This window comes from Oreochromis niloticus, linkage group LG9 (assembly GCF_001858045.2).
Source record: "Oreochromis niloticus isolate F11D_XX linkage group LG9, O_niloticus_UMD_NMBU, whole genome shotgun sequence".
In the NCBI taxonomy this organism is placed as follows: Eukaryota; Metazoa; Chordata; class Actinopteri; order Cichliformes; family Cichlidae; genus Oreochromis; species Oreochromis niloticus.
Window position 1 is genome coordinate 20,270,089 of NC_031974.2, and position 21,380 is coordinate 20,291,468.

Consider the following 21,380-nt stretch of genomic DNA (forward strand, 5'->3'; position numbering starts at 1 on the left):
CACCAAGTTTTTTTGTAGGCAGGCTAAGAAAGAGATATAGGTTTGTTGAGCCTTGCATCCATTTACCTGACTACATGAGAGCTTTAGAAATACAAAAACTATTAGAGAAAACAAGTTAATGAAAAACGTTCCCTCAAATCTAACAGCTGCATTGTCAAGTACAGCAGCTTTAGAAATATTGATAATACCTGCTTGTATTTTATACACCATACCAAGCACACTGGTCAGAGATGTTCCAGTGTCATTTACATGTAACCAATCGATCTTTGTGAAAACGTGCTGCAGGATTTGAAAAATGTTATAATTTAATCTTTACTTAAAAACTCTAAAATTATAGCATTACATCTAACTTACTACATGAAATCTTTAAAATAAACAAATGAATTACATGGACACTTACACAGAAATTATTTGAGTGTTTTCAGTTTGGATTTATAGCATGTTGTACTGTAGCACACAAACAGCAATGCTCAATAACTTGTCCTAGATTTCAAAGACCAGAACACATCAGTAGGATTAAATAAACTGGTACCATGCTAATTTAAGTCAGATTTATGAAATTCAGATTCCAATTAGTTCATGTAAATGATCGTTTGTCGAAACACATAAATTGAGGTTTACAGGTCTCTGTGCTAGCACCAAGAGTTTTCATGTTATACAAGCTTCATTTTGGCAAAATTATTAGCAAATAGCTTCCACTGCTATGCAGACACACCTGTATTTGTGAAACATTTGTGAAAGAATCGGTCTTTCTAAAAAGGTCACTGAATTCCAGTGAAGTATTGTAACAGGATGCTTTCATTGCAATAAGTCAGTCTATAAAATTTCTTAATTCGTAGAGCTTCATGATCAACTGTATTACTGCGAAATAGAAGAGTTTAGGAGCCACCGCTACTAATCCACAAAGCGGCAGACCATGTAAAGCAACAGAGTGTCCAAACGCTCAGGCCCACAGCATGCAAAAGTTGTCATGCTGACTCAACAACCTTGTCTGGCATTAACATCAGCACAAAACCTGTGGGCTGGGAGCTTCATAGTCTGGTTTTCCATAAGGGCTATGCCATATTATATTGACTGTGATAATACTGGTATAAATTTTTACATGATATAAAAATATCATATCCCCATCAGTGTTTAAGTCTCCCAGCGTGTGAGTTAATTTAACAAACTCCAACAACAGACAATGCTTTGCAAAATTTCCTCTAAAAGTGGAATCAACAACAACTGAGGCAAAAACACACTGTCAACTACAACCGGGCTATGAAGGACGCCACACTAGGAGCTACTGATGAGCGACTCAAAAGTAAACAAATGACTCAACCAAGCATCACTAGCTTCACTTGCTAGGTGGACATCATTTCTGAAGAGTAAACAGTGCAGAGAAATTACTGATGCAGTTAGATTGTAAAAAAGCACAGGTTTGAGCAGCTGGCTAAAAAGTCTGACCGAAGATACAAATTATTTTTCAGTGTTATGATTGAAAACATTGCACAGACTCCTGATGAGTCACACGGTTAAGTTACTTTAGTTACCTAACTAAAGCAGCGGTCCCCAAACTTTTTGGTGCCTCGGACCGGTTTATGTCCAAAAATATTTTCAAGCACCGGCCTTTAAGGTGTCGCAGATAAATACAACAAAATAAAACCAGTACTGGTACCAAAAAAAAGAAGATTTATTCATAACACACGGGAAAAGACCCAGGGAAACCGAGTTAACGCTAAAAAAGATTTTAAAAATAACGCTAAAACCTGATAAAAACCCTGAAAACCATGAATTTCACACCCGAGCCTCAACTCACGCGGCCCGGTACCAAACGACTCATGGACCGGTACCGGGCATTAAGCAGCATTAAGCAGTTATCATATTCTTATACTTACTGCTTAAAATGTCTGGGGGAAACACTAACTGTTCTACTTCTGTGTGTACATTTGACTTCTGCTGTATCACTAGATATATTGTTGAGTCACTACTATTGCACTATAAAGTTTACTGCTTTATTCTGCTTACTGCTACCGGCACCATGTGGCAATAAATTCACATTTTGAAATAGCCATTGAGTCATCAGTGACAGTAGCTCATTTACTCACACTTTAAATGTTGCTGCCTGCACCCCCACCCCCGACCATATCATAAGAAATACTATTATCGCAAATGTTCTTGAAATATTGTGACATAATTTTGAGGCTCACCCCCAGTTTCCATGAATGAACATCTCCTGTAGTTGTAACGACTAGGTGGCCCAGTACTTTTGCCCATACAGTTCATTTATGTAAGAGACCAAAAATAAAGCAAATCACTTACTACAACTGAATCCAAGTGACATAAATTTTGTCATTAGATGGTGAATGTGTTGATGTCTGCGTGTCTGCCATTTTTGGGGGGATTGTGTGGACTCGATTGTAGAGACTTTACAACGCACCTACTGCGCACGTGCCCCTGCCAACAGACTTTGGCCGTCATGTCTCAAGCTGTTGGTGTGTCCGAGTATAATCAAAACTTTAAAATGATGCTGCAAACTGTCGATTGTGACAAAACTGACACACTGATATTTAATATTATCAGAAATTCCCAATACTTCACGGAAAGCCAGTCATTGATGAGGCTTTCTCAGTGGTTGTATACATGAAATTGTTCTGAAATGGTGCTATATACATTAGAAAAAAATTATTTTTAAGCTTTATAACTTGCTGCCTTTTCGGGAGAAGCTTGTAAGCGTGAATATTAAAAAAAGGAGCCTCTGAAAGCAGTATATGAAGGGTTAAGATATAGAGTAGAAGATGTGGCTATACAGTGACAGAAGCCAGCTGTATGTAATAATCCTCAACCCTCCATCATGAGCCTTTTTATATTTTTGTGTTATAGACAGCAGTGTGTATGCGAATACATGTTTGCTGGACAAGGACATCCGGTAACAAGAGAGGACATGGAGTCAGACAGCGTTTTACACATTCTTCCTCTTGTCTCTTGTGCTTTGTTGCTCCCTCAGCTCCTTTTTGGACTTTAATCACCTACTACACACAAGGGACGCATCTTTAAAACCTGTTGTGCTGCTTTATAATTTGCAATGGATCCCCACAAAGCTGGTGAGTGTTTTTCATTAGAATCATAAGAAGCAGACAGACATTTTTATCTTACACTAAAATCCAAAGAAATACTGAGCTGGGCCTGAAACTCACTGTGTGACAGGAGCGACTGAGACCCATCATGCCTTAGCCCTTCATGTGTTATGAAAACCCTACTTTGTTCCTATAGCAACTGGCAGTGTGTATTGAGAAGATAGATTATGTATAAGGCATGTTTACAGAAAACAATAAATTCCAGCATGCTTATATCAAGAGGCAGGCTTTCCCTAAAAGGCTAGTTTTCTGATGAATTGGTTGAGGGGCCACATAAACTAGCCAAAGATGGAAGTAGATGAGAATAAAAAACTTTTAAATGTTAGCCTAGTGCATCTGCCAAGTTAGCATATAGCTGGCAGGTCTGTCACAAACAACATGAAACTCCAATTGCAAGCACATACATGAGCAAAAGCCAAACACAGAGTAGGTGACGTGATAAGCAAACATAGAATAGCATAGGGATGGTGGGCCTTACACACAACATAAAAGCAGCATGACACAATGTTTTCCAAAGGGAAGGGATTTCTGTGTCTCTGTTTATCCCTATCTGTATAAGTACAGTATACAGTCATGGTAAAAAGAAAGTACACCCTCCTTCATTTCTAAGGTTTTACGTGTCAGGACACAACAAAAATATTGTCTGGTCTTTCCAAGTTAAAGCTGGGTAAATACAACTTCAGCTGAACAACAACACGCACTGCACTGTGTCATTATTTGACAAAAAACTAAGCGAAAATGCAGCTGTGGGTGAAAAACTAAGCACACCTTTACTGCTTTGATAGGAATTATGGTAAGCAGCAGCGAGGTGCTGCTAGATCAGACAGTGCAATGCTTAGAGAAATTGCAAAAGACCCAGGAACTACATCTTAGACTTTACAGGCCTCATTGAGCATGTTAAATGTTAAAGATAAATATGGCTTGCTTAGAAGGGTTGCCAGGAAAAAGCCTCTTTTCTCTAAAAAGAAGCAGCACGGCTTAGGTTGGTAAAGTTGTGTCTGAAGAAACTACAAAATGAAAAGATGAGACCAAAGTAGAAATGTCTGGCCACTTTGGGCAAAAATCATGCAACCACAGCAAATCCGCATTAACACCTCACACCAACGGTAAATAAATAATAATAAGTAAATGCTAAAGATAATTTTTATTAGTGAAAACCTTAGATCTGTGTGCTTTTTTCACATGCCTGTATACTGCATCGATACTTGATGGATAAGTACAACACTAGAATGTAATTTGGTTAAAATGTGAACACTGTAAATGTTTCGCTTAGTCACAAATTTCCTTAAAATGAAGTTTTTCATAAAATAAAGAACACAATTAAAAGCATTGTCTGGTATAGCCAAACTAAATAAGTCTATCAGTGTTAACTTTTGTGCAGCTGCACAATACACAGGCTATAATCTCTTATTCGTCATCAACTCTTTGATCTTGCCCATTAAATGAAAGTGAGAACTTATCTGTGGGCAAGTTTTTATGAGCAAACTCACACATTTTTACAGCATGGCAAACAGACAGTAAACACCAAGACTGTGCTGTGTTTTTATGTGTATTAAGACACAGCTAATTAGATGGTGAACAGTAAAACAGTGAGTAGAATCGTAAAACAGGGAGCAGAGACAGGTCTGAGTGAGGGATCAGGTACAAGTAACAGACGTCAGAGTCAGGACACAGCAGGCCACTGACAAATGATCGAGGTAGGGTTTCTCATTTGTGGTGCCTTCTCTGTGGTGAAAATGTAAATAACAGACTTTCTTATGTAAAAAAAAGACCCCTCCACCACGTACCCCTATCCCTTTATTCTTCTACTCCCGTCTTCTCCTATGCAGTGGTTGGTCTCATGAAGCAGGGGTCAAGGTACTAATGGAGGACCTTCTGGCCTTGTGTGCCTCTGGAAACACCTCCCCCCTCCACCACCACCAGCAACACTCCCTGCTCACTTATAAATCAAGTAGGCTTCATTGAGAGTGTCAGAGTCCTCTGATGTCCTAGCCATGTCTCATTTCAAAGTCCTTCTGAAAGCTCACACGGTTCCACGTTTACTCACTGGACACAAGGGAGAAGTGTACGTGGGAGTCAGTGTGAGACTCAAAGAGAGAAAGACAGACAGAGAAGCAGAGAGCAAAAAAAAGTGAACGAGTTTGGGTTCAGAGAGAAGGAGAGGGAAATCGGGAATAGAAGAATGGAAGGGGTCCCTGAGGGAAAGTGGGAACCAAAAAACAAAGGTTTATGTACCAACTGTGCTGAATTAAAGCTCCTATTTGAAAGCATCTCCAATAAACCACACCAGTTTGGGGAAAGCCATTAACTGCATCACTCAAACAAGATGCATGCATATATGTGCATGTGGGAATTTGCAAATGAAATAGATAAAACGACTTCCTCTACTACACACGCACAGTTTACAATGCACTTATAGAACTGCAATCAAAACATAATTCCCTCCCTTGTGGTAAATCGAGGTGTACATTCTGCAGAAGTACATGTAATCGCTGAGATAATAACATACTGCGGTTTCCTTTAGTGGAAGCAATCACTGCAAACACAGATGAGTAACATATGGATTTAAAATATTTTTTTCTGGACTGCAGCTTATTGTTGTAGTCAGGATTCCTATACATCATAAAAGGAAACAATGAAATAACACGCTTTCTAAAGAGAAACACGTTCGTAAAGCGAGAATATAAGAACGCCTTTGATCAAACTTTAAAACTAATCAACAAAAAGATTACAATTAGCACTTTCTTTCATAATGAGCTAAACAGTTTGAGGTATGGAGTCTACTCCTTAAAAAACATAATTCTCCAGTCACACAGTCCTACAGACCAGTTGCAACCGCCTGGCAACCACCAGTCACTACAGAAAAATTAGCATTTCCTAACTGGTTGCTCGTGGTTGCTGGCAGTCCCTTTGAAATCAGCTGCTGAAGCCTCATTCACACAGGCCTAGAAAGAAAAAAATCCCTTATCTCTTGAGGTCACGCTTGCCATCTCTCCCCTTTTACCAGCCATATAAGAAAACCCAATAACATAATTGAAAGGGGAAATTAGCTACTTCTTCTTTGCATCTTATATGTTTCACTGGAAAAGCACAAGTTAAAAGCTCTAGCATCAACTCACTGGATAACACAGATCTGTAATTCATCACTGAATAGTGCTTTCATCCAATCACAGTCAATGACTGTTTCTCTTTAGCCCACTAAAACCTTTTTTCTTCTGTTGTTCGCACTGTTTTTTGTCACAGGCACTGACTCCTGTTTCTGACCATTTGCTTTTCATTTCTTTTGTTGTGCAATTTTCCATTTTCAGGACATATTGCTTTGAGTTTTCTGTCCAGATGCTTTGAGATCTTCCTTTCGTAATCATCCCGTTTTGCCTGTACCATGTTTTAGACACAGCTGACTGGGAACAACCAGCCACACTCTGTTGGGTTTCCATCTTAAAAGAGTTGTACAACCCTTGAGCGTTTCAGCTGACAGCTCTCTTGTTGGGGCCGTGCTTCTATTAAATCGGTCAGGTGCAACAGCTTCTTAAGATATGCAAACACACACTTTTAACATCGGACTATTTTGCATATTAAGCTTTGATTTAAAACAATTTTTTCCTCTTAAAAAAATTCCATAAATTAAAATCATTTAAAAAATCAACAAGTTTGAGTTATGCTTCAATAAGCCAGACTGTTCAGCAATTAAATAACATTTTCTATCATATCTGTGAACATCCTCCAAGCATAGTACACTATCTGAAGTAGTCACTTCTAACATATAGCACACAACAGGATATAGTCCACTTCATGTTGCTAGAAATATGAACAATTAAATGTGTAGTCTCCCAAGGGGTCCAATAGACATCACAAAGATAAGACATGAGAGTATCAAACTGACATTTTCTTTCTCACATGCAGCTACATTGTGTGAACTCTAGTGAAGTGCAGAGCTGCATTGCATGTGTGAAAATGGCTTTATATAACAAGAGTCAGTGATTAACCTAGCTTAGTAAAAAAACTGGAACATGGGGAATCAACGCTCTTCACACGTAATAAAAATTACCTAGTAGCATCCCTAGAGCAGAAAAGCAATTTCAAGGAGATGACATGTCTGTGGGAAATTTAAGGTCCCTGCCATCATGCAATCATACAACGCCATCCATAAAAAGGAAGCTTTAACAATTTAATTATGATATAAGTTATTAATGAGTGAGATTAATAAATGATCGTAGATGTTTTTTTTAAAAACTTTAATCTTAGTCTCCATAAAATCAATAAAAGCTGTTGTTTATATATAATTCATTGCTCTGCAATTATGTTTCTTTGCGTATGCATTTTCCTAGCAAAAGGGAAATGCATACGCAAAGGCACATAAGCTTTTCCCCAATGAAAGCCTAAAGAAAGGGGTTTTAACCTAACGCTAACATGTTCCCATGCAGTCCCCCAAAATCTCAAGTGCATAATGCTGGATGTGGATGACACTGTGCTGGTTTGGTTGGCAACTAGACTGGAAAAGCAAAGAGTGTGACAGCGGCCTTTAACGGTGAAAAAACTGTGTGAAAAAAAGCACAACAAAACATCCAAAAAATAAAAAATACAGCATGAAAAGCAGAGACAGTGGCTGCAGTGTTGCATGCTGCATTTTCCATTGTTTTTAACACCCAGCTTAACTTCAGCTCTTTGAATGTTATAACTCTTGCTCTACAGCTGATGCATTGACAGCAGCATGAGCAAGACTAGCCCAAAGACCAGTACCACAGACTTTGCACACTGCCTCCATGGACTCTACAGGTATATGGGCCATTCACGGACTGCCAACGCTCTACCACGGCTGACGGTAGTCCATGTTTTGCTCGTGGTGTAGCAACAAATGAACCAGGTCAACCTGGAAGGTTTCTTTAACCAGAGCATGTTATAGGCAAGAGGCTTTCCAGCTCTCAGAGGCTCTTTAGAGCAGTCAGTGATAGAAAAAGACAGCAACTACACTTTCAAAACAAGACCATCGCAATTGTTCACAAGCAAATCATGTCATTATCTCCAACAGATGAAAGAATGACAAAATAAAATCATAAAAAAGGACTAGCAGCCCTGTAGGGGAGCAGTGTGTATTCAGTAATGTCGGTAATGTTTATGGCTCTATAACTGCCTAATCTAACACAGTGACAAACATATTAACCAAAGATATCTTGTAGTCTCAGCCTTTTCAATATTGGACAGCAGTTGTGCCTGTTACCAATTATTTGTGACTTTCAAACAATTCAATATAGAGTCATTTGATTTACCAGTAGATCAGAATCAGATAAGTATTTAATCAATCAGATATTTAACTTGTTGCAGGATGCAGAGCATATGATAGAAGTCATACTGAAGAGAAAGGAGGAGGCACATTGGTTGCTAAGGTGTGCAAAATAGGGGCTCATCAGCCTTAAAAAAAGAGCGAATGCCCATGTTTCACTTGCCATAGCCTCTTCCTCTCACATTTACGTAGTGACAGTGTGGTTTGCTTAATCTTTCCTTATCTCCTTTAAATGCAAAGGGCTGGGCTGAATTTGCATATAAAACAGAACACAAGTTGTCACTTGTGACTTTATTTACAGAGGAGATTTAGTAGATCATGAAGATACTGTTAGGAGGCAGGCAGGCACACGGACACACGTGCACACACACACACACACACACACACACAAACACAGAAAGTGTTAAACCGCAGGGGTAAGTGACACCTTAATTGTAAGTGGTGTTAACCTCCTATGGGACTGTTGTTTTGAGTGTTTCAAAATGTCTGTTGCTAGAGGCCTGAGAATTCGTTCACATCCAGATGAGGGAGAGGTGGTTGTGGTGGTGGGACTCAGACAGACAGAATAACATTCCCCAATTGCTACGGTCATTTCCATAACTCAGTACACATCCAGACACACTGATCACCGCTAGAGGTTTAGTTATTTGCAGCTGAAGACTTAAGTAGATTGGATAAAACAAATCAGTAGTAATTCTGTATAAGACAGGAGGAACCTCGACTTCTACCCCCCCCCCCCCCCCCCCCCAAGAAGCTGTCAGCAAAACATGAATGCCAGTAATTTCGGTAAATAATGACACAGTATTCAGTGGAAATCAAAAACAACCGTCGCAAACAAATAGGGTGTACGAATCTCGGAGATCAGATTTCATCAAGTCAGGAAAGCAACAAAGAGCATAATTACAACCCATAATACAGGTCATTGTGCAGCATGTGTGTTTGTCTATGTGTGTGTGTGATTGTATTTATGCTTGTGAGAAAAACATGTATGCCTGCAATTACTGTCAGGGAGTGATATGGTTTTGGAGCAGTCCTGCGATGATTAATTCTTTTTTCTTTAAGTCGTTTTAACCACAAGAAGTGTCGTTCCATATTGAGTCAAAGGATTTTATTTTAAATCCAGAGATTTTCCTTGAACAATAGGAGCTTGATATATTTTGCAACTTTCCAAGAACAGGATGAGACTGACAGTTTCAATGTTGGTTTGTGTTTTATCTATGTCGTAAGACATTGGCCTGGATGACAGTGGATGAAGAGATTAGGATGATTAATGCACATCACTGTCACAACTGTACACCAAATGGATTATTTCCAAAGAGCTCAAATAGACAGAGGAAGGCTGAAGCTCTGAAAATATCTTCTTGGCATCACTCTACCGCTGTGTGGCTTGTATATTAGGTCAACAAAACATAAGTGGATTCGGTGAAACAGCTTGCATAACACAGATTATTAAACAGAGGAGAAATATTAACCTTTGAGGAGTAAAACCTCACTGTGCTGCCATTAGAAAAAGGTGATTTCCCCACAGATGACACATCTCACACATTGTTACTGAAAGATTGCAGAGCAGAGGAAAAGATTAAATGCGTGGTCCTTATCTTGGGGACCTTTTCAGCAAGGCGAGCTATCACTCAGTATCAAATGACATGAAGCTAATGAGCAAAAGACGCTACAAAGAGCAGTGGGTAGCCCAGCTCTCCTTTACCTCCCACAGAGGTGCCGAGTGAAAGAAGGTGCGACTGCTTTACAAACCTTTATCCGCACCTAATTTGTGTGCGTGAGAAATCACGCGCAAAACCTGACGCCCCTGAAGGCTGCAAAGTCACTGCCAAAACATCTTGCTCCTCTCACCATGAATGTGATAATGAATTCGGCATCTTTGCTTGTTCTGAAGTAGTCACACTGGTCTGGGAGCACAATTAATTTCAATAAACATATAAATTGTACTTTCTGACAGAATTTTGATTAAAAAGGAGTTATTTGCGCAAAAAAGCCAATATATGACAGAATGATGAAGCTGCTAAGAGAAAGGAACTCACTCTTAATGTTATTTGCTCTCAAATTGTATTACATCTCCAAAACTTCAGCTTCGGAGACACCCCAAGCAATGGAACTTAATCCAGATTGGCAGGCACTGTAACACTATCTGCGAGCGAAAATTGCACTAATGCCTGTATGTGAGTGTCTAAAGATTGTACTAAAACGTGTCAAGTTACTTTGTAGCTCATACTTTACAAACACGTGCTGACAGCTTGAAACGCAGGCCTTTTTAATTTTAGTTTTTGGAGCAGAAGTTATCATATGTTTTGCTAGCACTTGTGGGTAAATTGTGTTTTTGGATGTGCAGTCATCCATAAATGTGTTATTACTAGCACTTATTAAGATTCAATTCAATTCAATTTTATTTATATAGCGTCAAATCACAATAGTTGCCTCGAGATGCTTTGTATTGCAAAGGTAAAAACCCTACGATAACAAAGACAGAATTTTAGCAAGCACTTGGTGAAAGCAGAACCAGGCTCATATATTCCCAAAGCACAGCTGACGGCTGACGGTTAGTTCAGTGATGGTCACTAGGAGAACACTCAAATTCCCGGATGGGCTACGTCACGAAGGGGATCTGGCGTAAAAAATTGGCCAAATCCAAATGCATCTGCTGTGGCGACCCCTTGTGGATAAGTGAGTAGCTAACAGAAGATTTTGTGGTTAGCACTATTACCTCACAGCAAGATGGTTCCTGGTTCTAACCCTGAGTGGGGTGTTTCTGTGTGGGCAGCCCAAAGACATTGATGTTAGGTAAAATAGCGATTTTAAACTGGCTGTGGACATGAGGTAGATAAAGTGCTTTAAAACATATAGTACAAATATGGTCACTATTACTAGAAAATTGCTCTATTAATGGCAGTCCATTCTTTTTACTTAGATTACTTTGAAGTGAAAATCTGATTGGCCTGAGGACCATAGCGCAGTTTTTTGAGTACATTCTTCTCCACTGTAGTGGAACAAAAACTATTTGCTAAATAATGGACTAATCAATCGACAAAAAAATCAAAACAGATTAGCTTGTTTTGGCAAACCCCGTGGGATGCGCAATCGAATTGGAATCTGGGGAGTTTGGAGGCCTAAGCCACTGCCTTGGGGTTTTTGCCATTTTCCAAGCTAATACAGAGCAGTTTTGTGGTTTGGTGTGTGTCTGGGGGAGCTTGAACTACAATTTTTACGTTGGTGGTACCTGTCAAGGTGTCCCAGCAAAATCTTCCATGATAAAAAGACTTAACACATTAACTGTTGTGGCAAGAGTTTGTAAATGATACAAGTCTACTGGAGCAGACTTGTATTGTTTACACATACATACAACTTTCTCACATGATGTCTAGAAAAGTTCAAGGTTATAGTGCATGTGTGAAAATGGCTGATGTCTACCCTTAAAAGCTTTGCTAATGTTCCAAGAGGCCACTAGGAGATATCAACAAGTCCCCTAATGGGCAAGTTCATGTTTATTCCTACTGGCGTTCTCTAGGTAGCAAAAAAAAGACAGTCACTTGTATCTCCCATTTTCTCATTCCTTGTCTCAGCAGTCTTTTCTTTGCCCAATTAATCAGTTTCTCTGCAGTTCTTCTCTAGCCTTTTCCTCTTAATCATTTACACCTTCCTCTTCCTCCTCCATCATTCTTTCACTGCTCTTCTCTCTTCCCGTCACACTCTAATCTCCTGGTCTGAAAGGTGTTTCCTGAGGAGGGCAAGTGGGAAGACAGGCAGGAATGATGGATTGCTCTATAGATACTTCACTTTGTCTCTCTCTGGGGTAGGGAAAGGGTGGTGATGGGTAAGGGGATCATCATGGTTTGGATACGTCTGACGGTGTGAATGTAAGGTATGAGCTTTTCCTTAGCAATTTAGTGTCTACAGAACCTTTAGAGGAACCTACTGGCACCACCTGTAGTAATCTCTAAATGTTCAGGTAGCTTCTGGGTGACGGTTGTATTGCTTGATGTTGGTGACTGCTAAGACAGGTAATTTTTTTTATAAACCAGCAACTGCAATAAGTTTATTTTGCACTTGCTGTTTTTGGTTAGGCACAACAATGTAGAGCTTAAGACGAAACAAAGTCCAGGCCTCATTATGTACTATATAAAGAGAAAGACATCCAACCCAAATATGCAATAGTGGTCTGCAGTGACTCACAATAATGTAGTGTAAACAATGCTTGCATTTCTAGCTGATGAGTTCTTCAACTGACCCAGTTAACAGAAGCAACAGACCAATTCTCCTGCAAGCCAAATTTTTGGATCATTACACTCAGCTGTGACTTGATATCAGCCAAATATTTATGGCGTCATTTCGGGCTTTTGTTCTGAAATGACCCAAATTTTGTGTCAGGATGATGTTCGCCAGAAAAAGCGACAAAAACACAATCCGAACCAGGGTCTTCCTGGCTCAGAAACTGGTCTTCGATGGGCGACTGGCATATAAGTATAGATTCACAGTAAAGGCAAGACACTGTGTTACTCCAGCTGACTGAAATGTATCTATCTTCCTGTAATTTTTGACCACGTCACAAGTGAAACCGCAAATAAAAATCTCTTTTTCTTTAGTTCTGCCAACTAAAAAAACCCTCCATGCAGGCAATCAGTTACTATATACATTTAATACGTTTAATTAAAAACTGTCTCTAGTCCTCATTCAGGTGATTGGTGTTTCGATGTCTGAGTGACAGAGCAGTGTGCCCTGTGTTCTCCACATTCAGTGATTTAGGATACGTCCAGGTGCTGGTTTTGGTTACAAAACACTGGCACATAAAGAGGAGACAGCTAAGACAGATAAGCAGGGAGAAGAAGCTGTTCAACAGCTGCCAGCCTGGTTGGGTAACACTCCAGAGGACCCCCTGAGAGGAGCACAGCTTGGGGTAACGTCTGCACTGCAGTCAGGGAGGAAGACTTCAAACACAAGGCTTGTACAACCTCTGGCCCTCTGCAGCTCCCTCTCCTGCTGTTCCCCTGAGCTCCACGGGGGACCTCTGAAGACCATGCCAGCAGTTATCCTACTATCTTCCACTATACTTCGTTACTTTCAGGTTTTTTCTCCTAACTTAAACAAACAAAGTAAACATGGGTTTATAATAGTGATTACCAGCCCTTAAATGCTACCAAGAAACTATCCACTAGCACTGTAGTAAGTGTTGTGTTCACTGCCTTAAAAGGCAACTTCCTTTTTAAATATATACATTTTAAAAATATAAATCAAAGTAGAGGCTTCAGGTATCTGCAGTGGTCATGCTGTAGCCTATTCCATACTCACTTGGGTCAAACATGAATTCAAGCCTTTTCAACACATTTCATGTAAACAAAGACAGGAATGTGTGCAACATTTAGAGTCCCTAAACGGGCTCCTTATAGCTCTGCCCTTTCATCCTTTGTTCCAATATCATTGCTCTGCCAGAGCATGGTCAGATTCCCAGTTAATTTTACCAGAACTGTTAAATTTTCTGTGGTATAAACGAACAAAAATGGTCAAGAGAGCAAGAAAACGGTGTTTACCTACTGTAACCCTGGCGTGGAATGAATTGGGAATAATAGCACTGCCTCAGCAAATAATGAACCACTTATGGAAAACTTTGCCTAACAGCTTCCTGATAAATTGCTAAGGAATACCTGGAAAACCTGGTACAACTTAATAACCAAACAAATCCAGAAAAAAGTGGCCCTCATTACCTGAAAGAATGTCTGCAACACATTTTAATCCTAACAGATTATAGTCAATGTGTCACATCAAATCAGCCAAAAAGTGCCTTTGCTGCAGGAAACCCAAGCAGTCACAGCTGACAATCTGGGAGACAGGGCTCCTGGGACCCAGGGTGGCTCAGCTGAGGACATTACTGCACGCAAAGCAATCCCACACACAACCAAATGCACATAGACACACACAAGAATCTGGTGGCAGACAACAGTCACCCTGTCATCTTCGATTGCAGGCCACTCATGTTGGACCAGCGACACCTTACACTCAGACCAGAGGGCCTCGGCCCCCCTGGTGTCCCACTGCCGCCACAGAGGGACTGCCAGAAGAGTTAGTTCAGCTCTGAAGAACAAACACAGGAATCAGCCTGTCCAGAAAGCATGTAGTCCTATCAAAAATATGTCTAAATACAGTATGTTACAGAGCCTGTTATTTGTTTGTGGAAGTGAGATAAAAGCTGTTTGAATGTGAATTTAACTGAGCAAATCTGATTTAATTAAAATGAATTAATACAGTATAAACCACAACACAACAACAGTCTCCTCACAGTGCTTTTTTGATCATGTAAAGACTAGAGAACAATAGAGAGAAACCCCAACAATCCAATGACCCCCTGTGAGCAAGCACTTGGCAACAGTAGGAAGGAAAAACTCCCTTTTAACAGGAAGCAACCTTTTTCATAAACAGGCTCACGAAGGGGCACCTATCTCCTACAACTAGCTGGGAGCGAGAAAGGACAAAAGACACACCAAGGAAGAGAGCCAGGGATTGAAATTACCTAATGATTAAATGCAGAGTGGTGAACAAACACAGAGAGAGTGAAAAGAGGTGAGTGAAGAAGAAACAGTGCATCATGGGAAGCCCCCAGCAGCCTAGGCTATTACAGAGTAACTTAGGGAGGGTTCAGGGTCACCTGATACACCTGATCTTCATACCATGTTAATTTATCCTTGCTTATATATGACTTAGAAAATAGGGTTATGGTACTTTTAAAAGAATACATTATATCTGATTTCTCAGCTCATGTGTGCCTAAGATGTTCCTCCATATTAAATAAAGGAATCTATCATAAACCCTAATCACTAATCTTCCTTTTATTTAACACCTCATTTATGGACATGCGCTTGTTCAAAAACCTAAGTAAAGACTGAAATGTCAGAACCACGCAAACACAAATAGAAAATGAGTACTATGGGGTTTTTTTCAACTCTATTTTGTGTTTGCAAACCCATTCATAACTGTACTCTGTATCATGCATATCTTTCCTTTAACATCATGGGCAGAGAAGTATGGAGAGGATTTCCTCTGGCTGTGGATCTTTATCAGTTACTCTGGCCTAGTAGACACAAACCTCCACCAGAGCGCGGATAACACTGGAGGAAATTCCCTGCGAGATCATAAATGGATTCACCGCATGTTACTGTGGTAATTTTGTGTGTGCAGCAACAGAGAGAGGCTCCAGGAAAAGTTTTTTATCAGTTCTTAGCGCTGAGATTCCCAGTTCCATCTCATCAGATTTACAATCTTTAAATGCACATATTAAATTGTGAGAGTGCCTGTGAGTGGGTGCTGAGGCATTTGGCCTAGGAGACACATAACTCACTCACTCACTTAGTAATTGGCAAGTCAAGGATATAACAAATCAATATGAATTTATGAAAGACCATGCCTAAAATGAACTAGGAGACCTTTTACAATAACTTATAGGTAAGTCCAAGGAGTTTCAGGTGCAGCCACTAAGTGACATGCACTTCTACAGGAACTGACTGATTGGCTCTTTCAATTGTAACAGAGCTTCAACAAGACACACATGTGACATCATAATTTTGCTTTAACTAACATTTAAATAATTTGACGTCACTGATGTAAGTATGGAACTGTGAGTCCGTAAAAACAAGATGACTGAGGGAACAAATATAGTTGTTGTGTTGCTGATTGCTGCATCGCCCTACTGGTTTCTTTTTTTTAAAGTGCTGTCTCAGCACTGAGTCTTGCCTAGTAGTACTTCAGGGGCGCTCAGAGCTACTTATCTTGGAATTTATACTTTTTCCCACCACGGAAACAGCCCATAAAGAGGTCATACAGGGATAGCTTCCATGGCTGGAACATGTAAAAAAGGAGCATGACACCCTAATATGACCTGCTAGTTCCTGTGATGGAAAATGGTCTATGGTAAAGCCATCCAAATGTGTGATGCCTTCAGGACTGTTAAAGTGTTGTGGACTGAAGGGCTGCTGGGGGTGACCCCTTATTGTTAGGTGCTCCCTTTGTGGTCATACTCTTCACTGTACTGAGAAGAGGGAAAGAAAGGCTTTCTCTAACAGTCGGTCATGCCCCAGTGCTCCTGGCAACAACAGGTCCCAAGGACGCAGACCTGCCTGGCCTATATTGGCTTGGCTCTCAGTTAGCGGTGGCGACACTAGCCCCCTGTCAGCTGGCCCAATCGGGGCCGACCAGGCCCTTTATTAAAGCTTTGAAGACTGCTGAACAAAGAGGCGTCCTATGTTTAGATGATAGATTGTAAGCAACTGGTTTTCTGCTTGGGCAACACAAGACAAAGAACCTCCTTCTGAATGCAGTGAGTATGCGAGAGAGAGTGAGCGAGAAAACTAGAGAGGGAGGGAGAGAGAATGACAATGTCTGCCATAAGTTTAATCAGATTTGTGGATGAGGATTATTTTTGATGGATAGAAAAACTAAAGCTGTCGGGAAGAAATGCAATGAGTGAATATTACCACGGGTGGGTCTAACACCCTGGTGATTAATAATAAAAGCCAAGATTCTCTGTTAATTAGAGGATGAGACCTGTCAAAGTCTCACAATACGTCCTATATAGTACACCATATACAGCATATGGTACACTTGACTGCACCAGGAAAGGAAGCCCGTCTGATAACATGGTGGGACAGCTGCAGTTTATTATTATTACAAAATATAAAAGAAAATCAAGATTAGCTAATGATATTTACAGTTTAATATGTACTCAACTTCTTGGTCCGATGTTTGGATGGATAAAGTCTTTGATTCAACGGTCAAATGTCTTTAATAAGATACTTGATTATGACAAGTATCTGTTTATAATATTCGATATGTTATTTTTCACAAGCATGACTATCAGTATTAGATTCAACTGGAAAAACCAACTTAATTGTACTGATTCTGTAGCACTGCTAACCAGTGAACTAACTATAAAATATCATTATTTCATTTCTTGCTATTTCATATTTCTGTTAAATGTTGTCGCAATTGTCAAATTAATTCTTACATTGGAAAAAAAAAACATTTTTTTGTCAGGTCACTGTAACCATTACCAATGTTTGTCCATGAGTCCAAGTAAACATTTTTGCCAGATGTAGTGTCATTTGTAATGAACACTCTGCAGGTGTCTTAGATATCCCCTTCACAAGGGGTAGACTTGAGATCACAGTGACCTTGGACTTTGACCACCAAAATCTATTCAGCCCTGACTTTCGTCCAAGTGAGCATCTGAGCCAAATTTGACTAAAATACATCAAGGCCATCCAAGAGATATCATGTTCACCAGATTTGGATGGACAGGCAACCAAAAGCATAAATGCTCAGGCCACGGCTGTCACTGTTACGGAGCCATAAAAATCCAATTTAATTGCCATGAAGGATCATTGATTACAGTCCACAGGAAGATTTGGTCAACTCAGAGCAATTTATAAATATATAAATGTAGAAAGAAATATATTTCTGTTTTTTTTTTTTTAGTGGATATATCTATAGTCAATGTACTTCTTAAAATATGTTATGGTAGGAAACCCCCCAGTTTGAAAAAGTAAACACAAGGCTCAGCACAGAAGCGTCATACTGCTGTGGATACATCAAAATACATTTTAGGCAACTTAAAAAAGGCTCAGTCGGGTGATGGGGGTATGTGTCGGGGTGTGCTCTGTAGCACCGCTGCAGGGAGGCTGACACACCAGAGCTCTGTGCTGTGTCCTGACTGTGTTGTTGTTGGTGTGTATGTTCGGCTGCGAGCTGAAAAGCTGTAGCCGTGTGTTTGTAACAGCAACCGGTTAATAAAAGAAGTATGCTGGAGAGCATGAAAACATTGCAGGGTCTGCCGTGGATTTGTTACATCATGTTATCAGTCTCCTCAAAGCCACTGGACTTTGACTGAACTGACTTTCTCTGCAGAACACTGAAGCTGGTAGTCAATGGCCTTGATTGTTAGTTTGTTTGAAACACTGAGTTTGACTTTGATGTTTTAAACACATTACACTGGACCCTTAAAAAAGTCATAAAGTAATTGACTCCAGAGGTAAACTGCTAATTTGTGCTTAAATAGAGCATGGATGTTGTGGGTTTTTTTGTTTAGTGTACTTTACATTCAGTTCATTGATAACCACAAAAACCAAAAAACAAAATGAGCATATCTTTTTGAGAGCATCCTCACTTTACTGTTTTTGTATACTTTTACACAATACGTAATGCATCTTAGCAGACTCACCTGGTCATGGCTGGCTTGGAGGGTGCTCCCAGTGCCGTGGAAAGTCATTTGCACAGGGGAGAGAGTCAGATAGGTCACAAAATCCTTACCACTCTGCGCATCGCTGTACTGCACCTGGACAGAGGTAGGCAGATAAAGTGAGTTACCTCAGATAATGCAGGAAAAAGAAATCAACGCAGAAAACACAAGGGAACTGAAGCATCTCAAGTTTTTAGTGAGATACAATATTTTTTTGAAGTGGTTGGCTTGAGAGTAAATCTTCCATGTCTAATAGCCACCAAGGAGCATTTGTGGGCAATTATCCCACACCGTACAGAGATGGCATTAGGGGAGAATGAATGCAAGAGTGTGTATATGCAGTTGGCAGGGGAGCATCAGAGGGGGGGTAGTGATCACATCACTGGTGACCCCTCATCACTGAAAGGTTAACTCTGCAGGCATTCCTAAATGGTGTGCAATCAGGACTGTTATGACATGATGCTCCTCTGGGACAGCCTGCCCCTGATATGCAAGGGCTTTTGGTAATACTGCCTGCTTGTCTGCCCTACTTCTCACTAGCTCTCACTCCGTGCATGTATGTGTATTTGCATGGGTTCATCTGCGTACTAGCCTGCCCTACTTCGGTCCAAGACAGCTGCAGGAATCTCAATAAATAGTAGGTTTCTCAATAACTGTGAGAAACGGAAAGGAGTAAAATATCACACTTGAGTGAGCAAAAGGGTAAAAAACAAGTAAGCAGGTATGGAAGATTATCACTGTAACACAGCTTTAAGCTTCTGCAGTACAAAAGGGCAGGAGCTTCAAACTCTCATCATATATAAGCCTAATCACACACAATCTTACGCATCACTTACACTACAGCCTGTATTCTAGCAGGATGTGCAGAAAATCAGTGGCTGCAAAATTGCTAAACAAGTGTGCAGTGAGCTTCGTCATATTTTAATTGTCTGAGTAGAATCATTTTATGTCAATTAACAGAAAATATGTGTAATAAGCACAAGCATGTGTGTTCTCCTCTGTGCACCAACTATCTGACTGGATCAAAGTTTCATCTTATCTAGACCTTAATTCAGCGGTTGTACATGCTGAACGTATGTGTGTGTGTGTGTGTGTGTGTGTGTGTGTGTGAGAGGGTATGCACACCAAAGTGGCTGTATACGATCTGTGACTGAAAGCTTCCAGAGCGAGATGTGTGCCTTTCCCTCCCAATGAGTTACGATCAGCCAGCCAGACACACTGAAGTCTGCCTAAAGACACAGACCCATCGTGACACACACACACACTCACATACCCACACACCCATCATAACATATACTCACACGGAGATATGAATATGCGCACACAAAGACATGTACAATCTCGTCATGTTACATCCAAAACATGCACACACTTGTGGGAAAATTCACGCAAACCTGCTGATGAAGAGATGGCCACGGTGATAAACTGTGGAAAGCTATTTTAAATGTGTATGAATCATTAATGCAGTAAAGTGAGCCACAAAAAAAAGCATTCCCTGACAAGTTATTCTCCAATAAATTGTCTAGACTTCAACATTAAAGAGAGGAAAAGACAGAAAGGAGGGGTGAAAAAAGAGGTACTTTTTGGGGTAAGAAAAAAAAAGTTTTGCAACAGCAATCCTATGGCACAGAGTTTGCAAATGAGCTAAAAATACCCATATTCTTGAGCGATAACCATGTGTGACTACGTTTAGACTACACAGTTATACTTCAGCGTCTGAACACAGAGACACATACAAATCTTTGTATGTGTTTAACTGCCCCGTATGCTGGTGCGTTTAGGCAGGATGGAGGCCTGTGTTTGGGAACCTGTGATGTATGGTGTAATCACGCTGTCTGATCAGCGGGCACTCTGCACGGTTCATCTGTCATAAGCTGTCAGGACTCCAGCTGAGGGTGAGGCCCTTAATGGTGCTGGAGGAAACAGGCGTTCTTTTAAAGTCGTTCACTGGAAAGAGATATACACTTATATACATATCAGATTTCTAATAATTCACAACTTCTGCCATTGTCTGCGAGGGTACACGTGTGTATTTTTAGCTAATGGTGAGTACAAATTACAGTATGCTGACTTTGAACAGGCAGAGATCAGGAGTTCTCATACAGAGTAAGGTAAGTGGCAGCTCTGTTGCCTTTGGTCGTGACAAAATTATTAAATAAATCTAATTATTAACTATAAACTTGTTTTCATCCATCCATCCACCGATTATCTGAGTCTGAGTTGGCAGTCTAAGCAGACACCCAGACCTCGTTTGTCCTGGCCAATTTGTCCAGATCTTCAGGGGGACACCAAGGTATTCCTAAAATAGCCAAAAGATGGAATCTTTCCACTGTGTCTTGGATCTGCCTTGGGAGAGGGCATTCCTGAAACACCTCACCCAGGAAGCATCCTAGTCAGATCGCCAAACCACCTTAACTGCCTCCTTTCATTGTGGAGGAGTAGTGGCTCTACTCCAAGTTCCTCTGGAGTTATGGAGTTCCTCATCCTATTTCTAAAGCTGATTCTAGATACTCTTCGATGGAAGGTTCTAATGACGCTTGTTTTGTTTTGGTCACTTTGCTCATGGCCAGGGGTGAGAATAGCAACGTCGATCAGTCAATCATGGATCAATCAATCACGGATCAATCAGCCCTTGTTCGTTTTCTCTTCATAGTGGTGTTTTGAATCGCTTTTCATCCTGTTCCCTACCTAGGACCAATTTGCCTTGAGACACAATACTGGGGCAAACTCCCACCAACAAAGTAGCTCCTGG

At 40.4% G+C, this 21,380-nt stretch overlaps 1 protein-coding gene across 1 annotated transcript in view; it reads right to left on the reverse strand.

The window, feature by feature from the left end:
• Positions 1 to 21,380, reverse strand: part of stau2 (staufen double-stranded RNA binding protein 2) — a 102,566-nt gene that overhangs the window by 13,491 nt on the left and 67,695 nt on the right. The window contains exon 13 of the mRNA XM_005471792.3: positions 18,611 to 18,724. Within this exon, the coding sequence (XP_005471849.1) occupies positions 18,611 to 18,724 (114 nt within the window). The remainder of the gene's footprint in view (positions 1 to 18,610; positions 18,725 to 21,380) is intronic.